The sequence below is a fragment of the Etheostoma cragini genome, chromosome 10 (assembly GCF_013103735.1).
Source record: "Etheostoma cragini isolate CJK2018 chromosome 10, CSU_Ecrag_1.0, whole genome shotgun sequence".
In the NCBI taxonomy this organism is placed as follows: domain Eukaryota; kingdom Metazoa; phylum Chordata; class Actinopteri; order Perciformes; family Percidae; genus Etheostoma; species Etheostoma cragini.
Genome location: NC_048416.1, coordinates 26002491 through 26019795, shown reverse-complemented (window position 1 = coordinate 26019795; position 17305 = coordinate 26002491). Strand labels below are relative to the sequence as shown.

The following is a 17305-nucleotide window of genomic DNA, read 5'->3' as shown; positions in this document are numbered from 1 at the left end:
CACACACACACACACACACACACACACACACACACACACACACACACACATTCTCACACACACACACACACACACACTGCATACAACGTCAGAATAGCCCAGTGTTTGAAAACAAAGACCATAAAACCAACTTTTAGAACAGCACATTGTTAAATTACACCTCAACATGCACACACAATAGAGCCTGGTGAAAAAAGGCCACTTCATCCATTTGCATAGGAAAATCATAGAGTGGGCAAAAAAGAGAAGACATAAAAAGGGTAAAAATAGCACATTGTCAACGAATGTAATCTAAACCAGAGCTCCATCTCAGAGCTCAAAAGAATCACACTTTCCTTTCGTTTGCAGCTTGAGATATCACCAACTTTAAAAAAAACAGAGCCAGGGAGGGCGCTAAGGTACCCAAAATTGTGAGCGAGAGTCTGAGATTGGATGCACGCATCTCTGCCCAGAACCCTTACCAGCTGCTTTCAATTAAACAGACCCAACTGGAGAGGGGAGAGGAAGGCCACATTCACCAAAATGGCTAGCTATTTCAAGCCAGGAGTCCTTTCTGCTCTCTGTTTCTGACAGCAGATCAGTTGTTCAAAATTTGTGTAAACACAGTGTTTTGCTTGCTATCCAGGGCCAACCCTTGCTCCTTGCCATGCAGAGTCTGACAGAGTACCATGCAAGATGGAAGCGTTTGAATGCAAAGCTTGCATCCAGTGTGCTCTATGATATTTCACAGAAAGAAAAAGATGCTTTAGGATTATTGCTTTGGAAATACAGAGCAACCGTGCCAGCATCTAGCTGACTCTGATCCAAGAATCTCCTTGAATGAGATAATAATCCTCCAGAGTAAGGCTCATACTCTGCAGTTATTGTCTTGGTCACCACAAGCTATTTTCCCGAGACGTTCCACTGGGCTACGTGCTCCAACAACCACAGGCTTTCTGCAAAACGACCCTTGGGAGGATGATGTGTACACGCAATTCAACGAGCAGGGAAGTCTGTGTGTATAGGAGGTTTTGTAAATCAACAATGCTGCATAGACACACCTGATAAGAAGCACCTGTCAAGTTCAATAAAAGCTCAATGGGTCAGGTCACCCAAAGGACAAAAAAAACCCAAAACTTTCCACTTATAATATCTTATAATGCAGATGTGGCATTTGGCCAGTTTTTGAAATATCTGCCTCCTTTAAAGTAGGAATTGGATACAGAAATCTCAGAGGCGGATGTTTCAAAACCTGCGCACAATCACCCCAAAACCTGCATGTAACGATGCCACGAGAGGTTTTTTATTTAGGTGAACTGACCCTTTAACCTGAGGTTAGGAGCTTTTAGACAGTATCACATATACTCTGTAAAACTGCAGTTCTTTAATAAAGATACATGATGCTTACAATGAGTGAACTATTTAAACCCAATACTTTTTTATGGATGCATTATTGCAATACACGAGAAGGTCCAACACGATTAGCTTCATGTAATTGGCATTTTTTGGAAAGAACCTCCCCTACAATTTCAAAAATAAAAAGGTCTGTGGTTTTGAACAATGTTCAGCAGCCCTGCATGACTTGGAGTGGAATTAATTACCCACCGCTGGGTTGATGGGGCATTAGAGTTAAATAACACTACACATTTACTGAACCTGCCTCTTTACAAAAGAAGCATTTAAAGGATTTGATTTTGTTGTCAAAAAGGCACAAAACAGCTTTAATGAGGGGAATACTCCACTACATCACACTAGATAGGTCAATGGTGAAATGATTTTCATTGTCCAAGCCAAGGCCAACATGCTTTCAATCGAAGGGCATGCACAGAACTAAGACTTACGCTCTTAAATGATTCACAAAATCGAACAACTCGCATAGAAATCGAGGGCTGTATAAGTCACACAGGGACATTTTGAAAGCTGAAATATTTCAACTCCAAAATTGAGAACAGCTGCAAATCGACTTGGCTTATTTTTTTGAGTTAAGACCTGCACGGCAGAGGAATCGAGGACATTTTTTTTTGAAAGCTTGAAAAGTAGCAGTCACAACAACACAACAAGAAAACATAAAATGTAAGCTCTTTACAAATGCTAAATCACAGTATGTTCAACCTCTTAAAAAAGTAGGGTTAGGTTTAGAGGGTGTGCTGCACACAGAGCGCGAGCTACGGCAGATCTCCGGATGGAAAACTCATAAAATAAGAGGGGAGATAACAATAACACGGGCTCTCGCTCTCTGGTGCCAGTCTATCTTTGCTTGTCTCCTGCCTCTGACACTAAAGCCCTACTCCAGCCCACCCTCCCTTGCTCCCAGCTCAAACCTCACTCCCCCCACATCCCCCCCACACCTTCCTTCCCTCTTCCATCTAGGTCCTAAATTATCTGTCCGGGCTGTGGGAGATACTCCTTCCTGCCCAGGGACGGTCGTCTTACCGCAAGCTGTGGAGATGAGGTGTGTTTGTGTGTGTGTGTGTGTGTGTGTGCGATTGTGCGTGTGGATGTTAGAAGAGTGCATCCGATGCAGAAGCGCATATCCTATGTGCCTTCTCGTTTGATGTCCCTGGAGGTGGGAGGAACTGTGAAGGAGGTGACCGCACTAAATGTCACTTTGGAGGTGCCGTTGATAGACGGCCAGGGGGAAGTGAGATGTGCAACAGAGCAGGAGCATGCTCTTTTTTTATCTTTTATAAGACAGAAAGCAGAGACACAGAGGGGGGGAGAGAGAGCGAGAGAGCGAGAGAGCAAGAGACACACAGGTCAACGAGGTAGCACAGTGAAGTTTGATCTCAGAAAATAATGGAAATTTGCAGTGTGTTTCTGCATGTGGATGTGTTTGAGTGTTTGTTGATGCTAGAGAGCTCAGTAAGTCACGTGTAAGAACAAATCATTCTGTAGCTGGGATCCATTATTACCGCAGAGAGTATCTGCCAAAATCAACCCTACACTCTCCCTCATTCTCTCTACCTCCCTTCGTTTTACAAGTGAAAGTAGTGGAACATTAGTTTTTTTTTTCAAAGCTGGAAAGACTTGGGCATATTTTATGGTCCCTTCATAGTCAAAGCAGTGCAGAGAAAGTGATGAAGAAATCTCTGAGATGTAGTCATACTCAGGCAAATATTAATTTCCCTGTGTAGCTCTTGCTCGGGGAAAATGTACGACCCAAACCATAGCTACACCTGATCATTCCCACTTCAACTACTACCAATCAACCTACTGCAGTTGAGTGAATATAAAGTTTGGAAACTTTAGATCCCAGCTTCTGATGGACCTGTCTGATTGCGCTTAAATAAATCCTTCCCTCTCTGTACAAAACAGTAAACGGCTTCCTTTTGATCACGCCTGATACTGCGTACCAAAGGAGAAAGGCATCCCCAGCGGAGATTAATACTATTTCAGTCGCGCATTTGGTCCGAGCATGTGTGCCTAAGACAGAGGAACGACCCCTCCCAAATGAGGCATGACAATCAAAGTCACAGAACAAGAGAAATGTATCTCTGATGTGAAAATAAACCTGATGATGCAAAACTCGCCGGAGCATTTACAGCTCTGGCCACATTCATTTATTATTCTAACCCAAGGCATTGACTTTGCATGAGGCAGAAAGGGGGCAAAAAATAAATAAAAAAACCGTCTGCGGACAGTCAACCGCAGAGCCGAAAGACTTTTCTTTTAATATACATGCACATTCCCTTTATAAACATAATTTAGCGGCAAACCAACTTTAAAAATAGAGAGTGTAAATAATTTTAGTTTTAACCTGTTTAGAGTAGCAGCAGGGTGGAGTTACCACTCCAGGACAATTCAGTTTGCCACAGAAGACAATGAGTGCTACAACGTCAAGGCGATGTGATTTAAATCTCAAAAGGTAATTTTGTATACTTTTACTTTAGTTTACTTTTACTAGACCTAACACTGTTTAGATTTTTAATGACCCCTGGTGATCTAGGCCTGTGTAATGAACATGGACAGAAATGGGTCCACAGCAGCATCAAAATGCCAAGTACCAACAGCTGGGGTTCAGTGCCTGGTCACAAACAGAATTGTGGGTTAGAGTTAGATGTATGTGCATGTATGTGTAAAACATTTTTCTAATCGTGCACGATAAAGTCTTAAACTTGAACATTTTCAATCTGAAGCAGGTTAAAACAAATGCTGAACATAACAAACAAGCAATGTGACTTCATGTTGGTGAGAGACGTTGCCATGGATAATGAATTTCACTCCTCAGTCACTTGAGCAGGTAACTAGCCATGTGCAAAGATCTGATTCTCTTCTAAAAACCTGCCTGGTTCGTCAATGTACCGATCCTGACTGGCAAATTGTGGGATTTAACAGCCTTTGTGGCTTGTGGCCAGAAAAAAGTTAGTTTTGCTCTTTCATTACTAACATGACACTTGGCTTAACTTTAAAGAACATGGCACAGCAGAACAAAATGACCCTGCTCCTGACCTCTCAGCCCCGAGTTGTGACAAATGTGTAGTGAGCTGTGCCAGTTGCTGCTTTCTGATGAGAAAAAAAAATAAAGTCAAGACATGGTGAAATGTGAGAGGGCTTGGTATACAACTACAGTTAAAACGTTAGAGACTTAAAGCTATAAAGAGCTCTCTAGAAAAACACAAAGCACCATCACTATTACGTTCATCTGAAGTGGTCAAATGTGCCAGAGAGCAGATGTAACTGCTTTACACTTTTCCAAACAAAGTTACACTATGCCACAAAATAAATGGAACAAGACAAACACTAACAAACAGTCTCATGTAATAAAAGGAGGACATAAGCTGCTGGCATCACGGGGCTCAGTTTGAATCTGCAGAATAGCAGGCACAAAGTATCCCAATGATCTAATTTGACAGTAACATAATCATAATAATCTAAAAGAAACTGAATTATTTTGACAGTGGCTACCATTTAAAGTTGTCCTGTACTTGAGAAAGAGTCTGAAGTTGTGGTCAGTGTGTGTGTGTGTGTGTGTGTGTGTGTGTGTGTGTGTGTGTGCGCGCGTGTTCGTTTGGCAGCATTTGCTTGCACGCATCTATGCATGAGCGACTGTTTATCCAACTTTTATGGCGATTGTCTCATAAAAAACGGACAGGCGCTCCGGGACAACGTGCACTCCTCGGCACCAGCTCACCCGCTGCTTCACCCGGAGCGACCACCTACCAGGAGGGCTGAGCAGATGCTCACCTCCACAATGACCATTTCAAAAAGGCGTGTGAAGACGAATTACTGCATGAATTATTACCTTGGATACGGCCGGACTGGACTGTATCCACCCTTTCTCAAGCACATGTGCACATCCACTGAGACACACTTGAAAATTCACAATTAGACCATGAATTACAATACACAAGGAGGCAGTTTGTTCTGCATCATTCGTCTTCCAGTTGTTGTAAAATGTCCCGTCTGAGGGTCATGAAATTTTAATGCTTAGCTTGTGTATGATTTGAATGTAATCAAAACTGTATTTTTTGCTTGGTTTTCTGTTCAGTTTTTATTCAACAAAGAACACTAAATGCTCCGCTTAGGGAGGGGGGCTATCAGTATCACAGTCCGACCTTTCTCCGGAAACTGAAGTCATCAATACTTCACTAACTCACAGATACAAATACAAACACACAAAAAACAGCATCCGTATCATCTTGTCCCGCCTTACAGAATACGACCTTAACCTCCCGGCCTCGTTGACCTTCGAGCTTTATAGGTTATATAGGTATAGGTTTTATCTTTATTTGGGGGTGGCAGTAGCTCAGTCCATAGGGAGTTGGGTTGGGAACCGGAGGGTCACTGGTTCAAATCCCCGTATGGACCCAAAAAGTTGGGAGCGTGGATTGGTGGCTGGAGAGATGCCAGTTCACCTCCTGGGCACTGCCAGGTGCTCTTGAGCAAGGCACCGTACCCCCCCCGACCGCTCAGGGCGCTGGTTCAGCTGGCAGCCCACTCACTCTGACATCTCTCCATGTATAGTGCATGTATAGGCCCTGAGCATGTGTGTGTATTTCAGGCCTGTGTGTGAGTACTAACAAAAAGTGTGTACACAGAGTGTAGTGCAGTAATTTCCCCATTGGGGACTAATAAACAAATTATCTTATTATCTTTTTTTATCTCATCCTCCACCTTCACTACATCCTTATACCGCCTCTGATGTCCTAATCATCTTTCCCTTCATGTTGGAGGAGGTATGGCATCACCACACCACAGAAAAATCAAAAGAGGGAATGAAAGAGAGACAGAAAGAATAGCAAACTTTCAAGTTGGTTGCCAGTGAAATTCATGAATCAGACTGATCCGCAACCAAGAGAGAGACACAAACACACAAAACAGGCAGGCCGACACAAAAGAGCTGCAAAGACACAAAGATATACAACGTAACAAAGAGAAGGATGAATATAACAGCATTTTCAAAGCCAAAGACAGCAACACCCATGTCTGTATCTGCCATTGTAACAGTCATTCCCTGACTGGGATGTCCAAAAGCTCTGGACAGGGAGATCTCTTGCTCCCGCCTGCTAAGGACACGATCAGGATGATGCCACGACCATGCCCCTTCCTTCCCATGATTCCTTGCAATGGTGCCTGTGTCTGGCCCTTCCAGGACCGTTCCTTAAAAACGTTCCCCTCCACCCCTCCTTTTCCTTCATTCCCACAACTCCCAATAACACCGTCTGACATGTCCAGAACCCTCCCAAGCCCTTTCTTTCTTCAATCTCACAACTCCAAACAGCTCTACCGTGCATCCCTCAGTGTTGAGGAGAGGGGAGGAAAGCTGGCTGACAGGGGCATCCGTACACACTCCTAAATCTGCCAAGGCAAGATGTTGGCACAGACAAAAAAAATAACAAAAGCCTCCCGATCTGCAGCCGGGACTGCGCAACACTTTATCTGCGATGGCAAAACAAAGGAAGGCCTGTTTAACACTCTGACTGTGTTTACATTTGAGGGGTAACAATGACTTTAAGAGGAGGGGGTAAGGACTGATGTGGCACTTGAGGGCCTCTCCTAAAAAACAGCACTTCATTTTGATTCACAGTGAGTTTAAGAAAACAGTTGTAGCAGACAGGTCTACAGGAGCTGGAGGGATTGAATGTGGCAAATGAAGGGAAGACTACAGAGGTAAAGAAACAGAGATAGTCATGGTGGAAATGAATTCCATTTTATCATCATTTTATCCCATGATTGTATTTCTTTTTCAAGGCATACTTCACCAAAAACCCATATTTGTCCAGAGACAAGACCAGACTAGTAAAATTAAAGTCACAACTAGAAAACAAACTGAGCCTACCTTAAACAGAATTACCATTTAACTACCCATCATGTGCCAAACCACCCACATTTTCTTTCTGGTGTATTCTTTTAAAAGACTTGCTGCTATGACTTTTGGCTTTAACCTTTACATTGTTCCCTTGCTTTTCTAGTTATCATATGCAACTAAAGAGCATTCTTCGTGGAAAATCAACATGTGAGCCTCTCTAATCGGCTAATAGCTTTCAAGCACAATGCACTTCGGCTCAGAACCCCAGTCAATGATGTGCAGGTGTTTGGTCTTCAACATCTGCTGTCACATCAATGATTAATTTGTGGCCAAAAGTGAAACCGATACTTGAAAGTTTCAGCTCATGAAGGGAAGTCTGCCTAAGGTGATTCAGAGTGGATTTACTCAGAATGAGTTATGGGGGGAAATGCTTCTCTTCACCTCTAAACGAGGACATCGCAGGATGCGATGAATCAAAACTTGGAGTGAAATTAAAAAAACATCCTCCTGAACACTGAATGGAAGTTGCATTCCCCAACAATAGATGAATCTGCTGCCAAGAGATTCTTTTTCTGCAGCATCTTTATCTGCTTTAGCTATTAAGAGGAAGAAAGACAAAGATTTCTTGGAAATTAGGTCATTTGCATGACATTCCCAACTGACAGGCTGCTGAAGTAAAATAACCAAATATGATCATCAAACTTTCTGGAAAAGCATTACACGACCGCTAGTTGGCTAAAAGAAATGCCAATTGCACATCATAGATGACCCAGATGTGGGATAAAAGCCACATACAGTCCGGTAATGACATATCTTATCAACACTCACTGACAATGAAATATTCTAAGATGCTTTGGAGGTCAAGTAAAAAAAAAACTAAAAAAAAGAAAACCTCTCTCCCCTCTTGTTTAAAATCACAACCGTCGATAATGCATGTTCACCCAAATTCTCTTTGTTCGAGTGTTTCCAAAACATCACACATGGCGCATGGAAGAAGAAGAAAAAAAAAAGCCAACTTTCCCTCATGCATCCAATCAATTGGGAGAATGGGAAATGGAGAATGTGAAAGGGTCACAACCCCAGGGGTGGAAATAACCCCCCAGTTGCTACCGGGTATCTGGTGTATAAACACTGCCCTGGAAAAACATTATTCTAAGTCTGAAGGTTTACACTATTGTACCACACAATCCTTTGAGATCCCAATTGACAGAGGGGGTAGAAGTACTATGAATAGGACAATTTCTGTTATTTAAAATATGGTCATAAAGACAAGTGACTGTTGACTTTCAGCAGAAAACTGGTCCACGTTTCCAAATGTGCAAAGTCTTTTGAATTGAAGTTATTAGATCTCACGCTTCTCAAAATGGAGCGACGGACTACTCAGCCAAGTGGTATGGTAAAGTCATCTTTCCAAGGGGTGAGAAAGTTCAAGCTTTGCATGAAACCCAGCTACAGTTTAAGGTTTGGGAATGGAGCACTAACGCACTATATTCTCTCATTAGGCCGACAGTAGAGTGTGCAGGAAAGCAGATTGCCATCTTCGCTGCAGGCAAATTGAGAGAACATATGATATTCCCATTTGACCAAACTTTAAGTTAACTTAAACACGATTTAGCCAAGTAATCCGTTATTTCAATAACGTGTGAGTTTGTCTCCAAATAACTGATTGCTGTATTAGATTTCACTCTCAATATTTGCAGTGGCTGAAAAGGCATCAATAAAAACTGTCAAAGACATAACAACATCATCTTAAACTTTTCAATCATCTCACATCAGGCCTATTTTGAAATGAGGTAACACAAAACCCACTTCTAAGTGGAGAAAAAGCTTACACCTTTTTGTTTTTGCTCTGACAAGTCAAGTGGATATGCTTTGTGTGTGTCATCCAGCCTGTAATAACATGGCATTTCCAAAACATATATAGTCACATTTGTTTTTCATTTAGACTAGCGAGGAGGCCTTAGCCTGCCCAAACTGTGTTTAGGGTTCCCGCATTGTATTTGAGAGAATTTAACTCTCTATTTCTTTAGGGAAAGCCTGAAAAAGGTACATCGCATAATGCAAACTCAGTGGACAGCTTAAGTTTCACTCTCTCTGCCCTCAGCGTCTTTTCACAGAGTCTTAAGAGGTCACCCAATTTCAATGGTCACTTATTGCCTGTGGAGCAGTTCCCGGTGGTTTAAAAAAGGTACACCAAGACCACCCCAGTCCCATAACAGCCTCAGGCTCAAGGGCTCAAAGTAATACTGGCTGTGACGGCTGTGACGATGCATACCTGCACTGGAAGACCTTATCAATTACTCTCCTTTACATTTCTGCTTGAGACACTGGGGAAACCATCATGGGCCTTGAACCTGAAACAGCAGCGCTGAATGATTTATCTCTACAGTGGGGAAATTAAAAAAGCGCTCTTTTTTTAGTTTGTGCAATTCATATCCGCTGATAAGAATATTTCACTCCATGAGAGCAGGAGAGGAGCTTATGCAGAAGACATGCAACATACATTTTCCTTTCCAAGGCTGCTCAAATATTAGAGGAGACACATTCAAGATGAATTGTTATGGCCAGTATGATTTTGGAAACGGGAACAATAAAGTTATTGTCTTACCTGTTGCCAAGAAAATTATGATTTCATATAATGCAGAGCCATGCGTAAAAAAGGAATTTAATTAATGAGCACACAAATGCAATAGGTGGCTCTGCCTTATGTGCGACTTGAACAGTCCCACTCCCCATTTATTTCCAGTTCAAAACTTGATCTCATTACACTTCTTCCATCCAAATGTCTAAAACAAATGCCAGTGGCTGAGTTCATGCTCTCTCCCTGCCAAAAAGATCAAATAGACCAATATAAGGCACATAAGGTGGCTTTGCAGAATCTGTAGAGAATAGAAATGTCAGCAGTGTACTAACCTCAGCACGCTGTGTCCTGGGCTGGCTGGCGTCTGTCTCAATGGCGTACACATCCACCAGGTAGAGGTCAGTGCCTTGTTCTCGGTCCAGCTCCGCAGCCGTCTGTATCACTCCAGTGTAGCGGCCGATGGTGAAAAGGCGTCCCACTGCTTTTCCACCACTGCGAACTGCCACGATGAAATACTCCACTTTGGTAGCTGAGCCCCGCGGGCTTGAGGCATCCAGGGAGATGACGTTGGTGCCTGGCGGCTGGCCCTCTTTGAGGATTGTGATGTATTTTGGCTGGGAGAAAACAGGCCCATCCATCCCTTGGAGGATGATAGTAAGCTCAGTTCTGGAGGTCTTGCGGCTGGTGCCGTGGTCCGTGGCTGAAACTGTAAGGGTGTACATGAGTCGGGACTGTACAAGCTGGGAGGCCAGACGAATATCTCCGCTGTACCTGTCCATGATGAACGTGTCAGAGTCCCCTTCAACAAGCTCGTACTCCACTTCTCCATTTGCCCCCTCATCCGGGTCAAAGGCCAACACTGTTGTCAGGATGGAGCCGATGACTATGTTGGGCTCAGCCACAAGGGCATTCTGGGACATAAAAGTGGGAACGTTGTCATTCAGGTCTGTGACCCATATTGTGACATTTTTCAGGGCAAAGCGGCGGAATTCAACTGGAACGGCCTGGTCAGTGGCTTTGACAGTCAGCTCAAACATATTTGAAAACTCCCTGTCAATTTCCCTATTGGTGTATATGAGGCCGGTGCGTGAGTCAATGCTGAAGTGGCCTCCCCGGGGAATCTGTTGAACAATGGAGTACTCCAGCTCACCATTTATATCTGCATCTGTGTCATGAGCTGTGATTGTCATGACTGAAGCTGAGAGAGGGAGATTTTCAGGAATGGATTTGAAAATGTCACCAGGCGTAAATATTGGAGGATTGTCATTAAAATCCCTGACATGAATGACCACAGGAATGGATGAAGAGCGGGGTGGTTTACCGTTATCCTTTGCGGTGATGTTGAGTTTGTAAATTGCCTGAGTTTCAAAGTCCATCTTTTTAACCAGAAAGATGCTGCCGGTGTTGGGGCTGATGCTGAACGTGCCGTGGTTGTTTGTGGCTGTGATGCTATACGTTATGTCTGCGTTCTGACCAGAATCTGCATCAGTGGCGGTCACTGAGACCACCAGCTCCCCTACTCTCATGTTCTCCAGGACGTCCACAGACAGTGAGGATTTAGGGAAGGAGGGGGAGTTGTCATTCTCATCCATGATGCTGATACTAAGCATACAGGAGGAGGACAGGGGTACAGTTCCAGCATCAACAGCTATGATTTTCAATGAATAGGAGGACGTACATTCATAGTCCAGCTTTCCTACTAAAGTAACCTGTCCAGAGCTGCTATCAATAGTGAACTGTCCTTCCTCGTTACCATCAGAGATGTGATAATGAACCAGTCCGTTTTTGTCCTCATCCACATCGGAGGTGGACACCCGCAGCAGTTGTGTCATATTTTGAGCTGACTCTGAGATCGAGGCCTGGTAAATGTCTTTGGTGAATTTAGGCAGGTTGTCGTTTATGTCTTGAATGTAAACTTGCACTTTAGCCTGGTCTCTGAGGGGCTTGGGGAGACCCTGGTCCGACGAGACAACCACAAAGCTGAACACAGCGGCGCCTCTTTGTCTCATGAGCGTTTCGCGATCAAACTGCAGCGTGCTGGTCAACTCCCCTGTGATAGCATTTAGCTCAAAGTTGGGGTGTGGAGTCTCAAATGTATATCTGACCTCACTGTTTGGACCGAAGTCCTTATCCTCGGCAAAAACATGCCCAACTAGCGACCCCCTCTTCTGCTCTTCCTCAAAATGAAACACATAATTGGTGCTGTTAAAGAGGGGACGGTTATCGTTTACGTCATCTAGAATCACACTGACATTGACAGTGGCACTTAGCGGTTCCACAGCACGGTCTTTGGCCATAACCACTAAGTTATATCGGTCCTGTATCTCGCGGTCCAGCTCTGCTTTGATGTACAACTGCCCGTCTGGAAAAATGCCAAACACATCACCTGTGTTGCCACCAGCGATGTCATACATAATCTCCCCATTAAGACCAGAGTCTTTGTCTGTGGCCTCCACTTTGAAAAAGCGACTGTTGACAGGCTCAGACTCCAGGATGATGACCTCATACGAAAGCTGTTCGAAGACTGGCGAGTTGTCATTGACGTCATAAACACTGACGATGAGGATGAGACTGGATGTGTGCTGGGGGACCCCCATGTCTGATGCGATGACCTCGATCTTGTAAGAGCTTGTGGTGACCTCCAGGGGCCCGGTCAGCGTGATGAGGCCGTGCTTTTCATGAATATGAAACAGGCCTTTGGGGTTTTGTTTGAGGCTGTACACCACCATGCCATTTGTGCCTTCATCAGGATCTGAGGCTTTGGCTTGGAATATGACATGGCCTGTGCTCCAGTTTTCCACTGCACTCACATGCTCCACAGCGTGAATAAAATTAGGGGCATTATCATTTAAGTCCTTCACAGTGATGTTAACAAAGGCCTCTCCTGTGATCTCCCCGGCTCTGGCTACAACTTTCAGCTGATAGAAACCCTGCTCCTCTCTGTCTATCTGGCTTGATGCTGTGATCTGACCTGCACTGTTCACAGCAAAAAGCCCCCTGTGGTCTCCTGAGGTGATTAGATAAGAAATGTTTGTGTTCAAATCTACAGTGGTGGCTGACACAGACCCTATAACTGTCCCAATACCCACATTTTCAAACATAACAAAACTGTACACTTTCTGGCTAAAGACTGGTGGGTTATCCTGTGTGTCTATGACAGTTACAGTCACTATGGCCTGGGTGTGTGAGCGCAGGCCGCTACCATCTGCTGCCGTCACCTGCAGCTGGTAAGCAGTTTTCTCTTCTCTATCCAGGGGCTCAATTGTGGTTACTTTCCCTGTGTTGCTATTAATGAGGAATTTGGAAGCATCTCCAGCTGTAATGATATATTTGATTGTGCCATTTCGACCCAAATCGGGGTCTGTGGCTGAAACGGTGGTTACGTAAGCACCCGAGGGCTCGTTCTCTTTCACATTAGCAAAATATTGCACAGGGTAGAAAACTGGCCTATTGTCATTGATATCCCTCAGAGTGATGTTGACCTTTCCTACAGAGTGCAAAGAAGGGCTGCCTGCATCTGCTGCCTGGATGTGGAGTAAGTACGAGGCCTGATCCTCCCTGTCTAGCTCCACGGCTGTGCTTAATCGCCCTGACACGGCATCCAGGCGAAACAGCTCCTGGACACTGTCTGGAGTCTCTGCATCAAATAAGAACCTGATAGTTCCATTGGCCCCAACGTCGTCATCTGAGGCAGACAGCACCACCAGCTCAGTTCCGGCAGGAGAATGCTCCACCAGGGAAACATGATATGTGCTCTGTGTAAATGTGGGCACTTGGTCATTCACATCAGTGATGTTGACTATCAGTTTAGTGTAAGAAATTTTGGGCTGCAGCCCCTGGTCTTTGGCACTAATGTTAAGCACTATTTCAGATGCTATTTCCCTATCCAGCAAAGCGGCACTGGTAACCAGACCACTGTTTTCACTGATGGAGAACCAGCCCAAAGCGTTTCCAGACACCAGGGAGTAGCGCAGGTTGGCATTCTGCCCAGAGTCCCCATCTGTTGCAGAAACCCCTTTAATGTAGCTGCCTTTTGGTATGTCTTCACTGATATCTACTCTGTACAGAGTTTCCTGGAATATGGGTGGGTGATCATTGATATCATTCACAAAAATAACCAGACTGGCAAAGGAGGACCTAGCCATAGGCTTGCCATTGTCTGACACAGACACAGTCAGGTTGTAAGAGGAAATTCTCTCTCTGTCCAACACACTGGCCACTTTGATCAGACTCAAATTAGGCACAGGAGACGTGTGCACTTCAAAGTGTCTCTGCTCGTTGCCCCCCAAGATTGAAACAGATATGTTTCCATTAGCTGTGGGGGAGTCTGAATCTGAAACGGTGAGCAAAGCAACAACTGTGCCAATCTGTGCATTTTCATCAACAGACGCAAATTTAGAAGTTGTGGGGAAATACCTAAACTTCACTACTGGGTCGTTATCATTCACATCTAAAAGTTTGATTGTGGCTTCTGTTCTGCCTGACAGAGCGGGCACCCCATTGTCTACTGCATGAATGGTCAGGGAGTACTCTTTCTTACTCTCATAATCTAAACCCTCCTTTATAATAATAGTACCAGCTTTGGGGTCAATTTGGAAAGGTGTTCCTTCATCTAAGAAGTACCTGATGTCAGCATTGGCTCCCTCATCCTGATCTGACGCTGTAATCTGCAGAATACTAGAGCCTACTGCTGCATCCTCAAAAACACTGGTTTGATATTGATCTTGATCAAAAACAGGGGGGTTGTCATTTATGTCTTGGATAGTGACGTTTACTTGCAGGTAGCCAAACTTTTTAGGTTCTCCTTTGTCCTCCACTTCAACCAGGAGCTGGTAGAAGGGAGTAACTTCCCTGTCCAAGCCTCCAGTTGAAACGAGGTGCAAGAATGCCCCCTCCCCGCTAGGATTGACTGTAATGTCCAAGCGGAATTTTCTCTGCTCGTTGCCTTTCACTATCCTGTACGTGGTGTGATCAACTCCGTTACTTCCAATGTCTGAGTCTGTAGCAGTGTCCAGAATCACTTGCCTGCCGCTGCTGGCATCCTCCTTAAAAGACACGACAATAGATGTGTCTGGAAACACCGGGGAGTTATCGTTGATATCCAAAACTATTATCCTGACCTCAGTGGGGTAGGTGGGTTGGCTGGATAGCACCACCACGTTGATGACATCACTTTGCAAAACCTCTCTGTCAATCACCGTGGAGGTGTAAATGACTCCAGTGGTGCCGTTGATTGCAAAAAGTTTGTGGTTCTCGCTGAAGCGGTACGTGAAGCTGGGCTTGGTCTGTATCGTGCCCACGTAGGTGCCGATGGGCTGCTCTTCCAGGACCTGGAACTCTTGACGGACTTGGCTGGATGCTGAGTACCGGGACAGAGTCCATAACATGAGTAAAGTCAGATGAAACCGGCCTAAGCCCCTACCTGTGTGCGCCATGGTCAGTTAGCCAGTCCACCTTTCTCAGACAGAGTCCATGCCTATGATGCATCAACTTTACTGAGGTCGCTCGAGTCACCTAAAGCATTGTATTCCAGCAAATGTGCAGAGAAAAAAATCAATGAGAAAACTCCAGCAGCAACTCTTTTCACAGTTATTCACTGTCCCAAAAGTACTCCAGAAGTTGTTGTTTTTATCCTGCGCAGCGCTGCGTTTCACTGCAAACCCAATCCTCTTGAATGGAGAGAATGATTCCTACAGATCAGGGGAAGTTTCAATTCAACTCCGCCAAAAAAAAAGCATTTAAAAACGGAATCTGGCAATCCCTTGAGAAAGACAAACACAAAACAAAAGTAACTTGCTCCTTGGAGAAGTGTAGGTGGATAAAATGTATCCAAAGTTAGAGCGCAAGTGAGCGGTGTTGAAGAGCGAGCAGGCGGCTGAGCCTTCGCACCGTCCCGTGGAATAACGGTGCAGGCGCTTCAGTCATATTGTGCTCAGGAGTCCCAGTAAGTTAGGACAAAGCTGGAGTTCGACAAAACTCCCTCCCATCACTGATCCCATTGGATAGCGGAGCTCGTGCCCGCCCTCCCACCGCCGTTGCCCCACCATTGTGCAGCGCAGCTAGTTGTCTCCGCTCGGGGAAGAGGATGTCAATCAAATTAGACAGGTAACGATGCCCCGAGCTCTCTGAACTACCTCACTGACCGATTCTAGAGCGTTAAAACGCCCCTAATGAGCCCAGAATATGAAAGTGATCAGCAAACATACAGAGCCAATGTTAGAATTCCTGCTCAGAATAATTATTTTAACTAGGGGTAAAACCACGCTAATGAATAGTTGCTTTAAAATCCTATTCGAGTTAGAAAAAGTTTTGTTTCGCAATGTTAATAGAAGTAGGCTTTAATAATAATATCCTTAAAATACCATACAAATATGAGCATGTCTAAATGAACATCATTATTTTTGCTCTAATTTTCTGTGGAAACAACCCTTTATTTAATGGTCTCACTTTGTTGGCCGATTCAAATAATGTCCGTTGTAGATTGTTACTTTGGAGCCAAATTCTGGAAGAATATACTGTATATTTCTCAATTGTAATTAGGTGTCCAATTAAGCTTAGCTCAGCTCCAGAAGTCCTAATAGCCAGTGAGACGTTTGCTTGTCACGGAAGGACGCTTCATAATCGTGGGTAAGTAGCTCCATCTAGTGGCCAAATGATGGTACCTCCAACCAAAATACATGTCAGCAAAGCTTTTAAAAGAGCAGAATACATAACTGTGGTGCTGTGTGTTGTAGTTGTAGCAGTAGTTTTTTTAATGTCTTTAGGCACTTTTCAACCATATACATAAACTGTGTACTGATTAAGAGTAGGATAATCTGGTAGACGTTTTTTTTTTTTTATGTAAAATTATACTCTAAGTTATTCCTACTGAAAGGTGAGATGATCTATGTCACCATTTTATGCAATCAAGATTTTGCAACACACAACACAAACAATCTTGTTTGGTACGTACAACATAGACTATTACTCTGCAAATTATAAAATGGGAGGGGAGCATCTCTGTTTTTTTTCTGGTGTTTTCTTGTGAATGTACTTTTTCCATTAAAACCAGTGACTAAATGTTCAGTAAAACTGCATTCAACTGTTTTTGGCACAACTTTAAGTATACAAGCTAAGACATGACACACTCAGTGGTAGAGCAGTTGCCTACCAATCGGGAGGTTGGTGGTTCAACCTCTGGCCCTGCAGTCCCATGTTGAAGTGTCCGTGGGCAAGACACTGAGCCCTGAGTTGTCCCCAATGCTGCTCCATCATCGGCAGCCTCGGCCACAGTGTTTGAATGTGTGTGAATGGTGAATTTAGCCTACTATGTAAAAGCGCTTTGAGAAGTCGCTAAGACTACAGAAGAATAGTCCCTTTACGTTATACGCATGCAACATTCAGGGTTAGGATGAGATTCAATTATATATTGGTCAAATACAGAATTTGGGCAAATTAAAGGTGCTCTAAGCGATGTCACGCGTGTTTTAAGCTACAACATTTGTTGTTACATACAG

At 44.1% G+C, this 17305-nt stretch overlaps 1 protein-coding gene across 2 annotated transcripts in view; it reads right to left on the bottom strand.

Annotated features, from left to right (window-relative positions):
* The window catches only part of LOC117951501 (protocadherin Fat 4), a 103061-nt gene extending 87315 nt beyond the window's left edge, over nt 1–15746 (bottom strand). For both annotated transcript variants that reach the window (XM_034883226.1, XM_034883227.1), the window contains exon 1: nt 10142–15746. In XM_034883226.1, coding sequence (XP_034739117.1) covers nt 10142–15244 — 5103 coding nt within the window. In that variant the 5' untranslated portion in view covers nt 15245–15746. The remainder of the gene's footprint in view (nt 1–10141) is intronic.
* Between the last annotated feature and the right edge of the window lie 1559 nt (nt 15747–17305).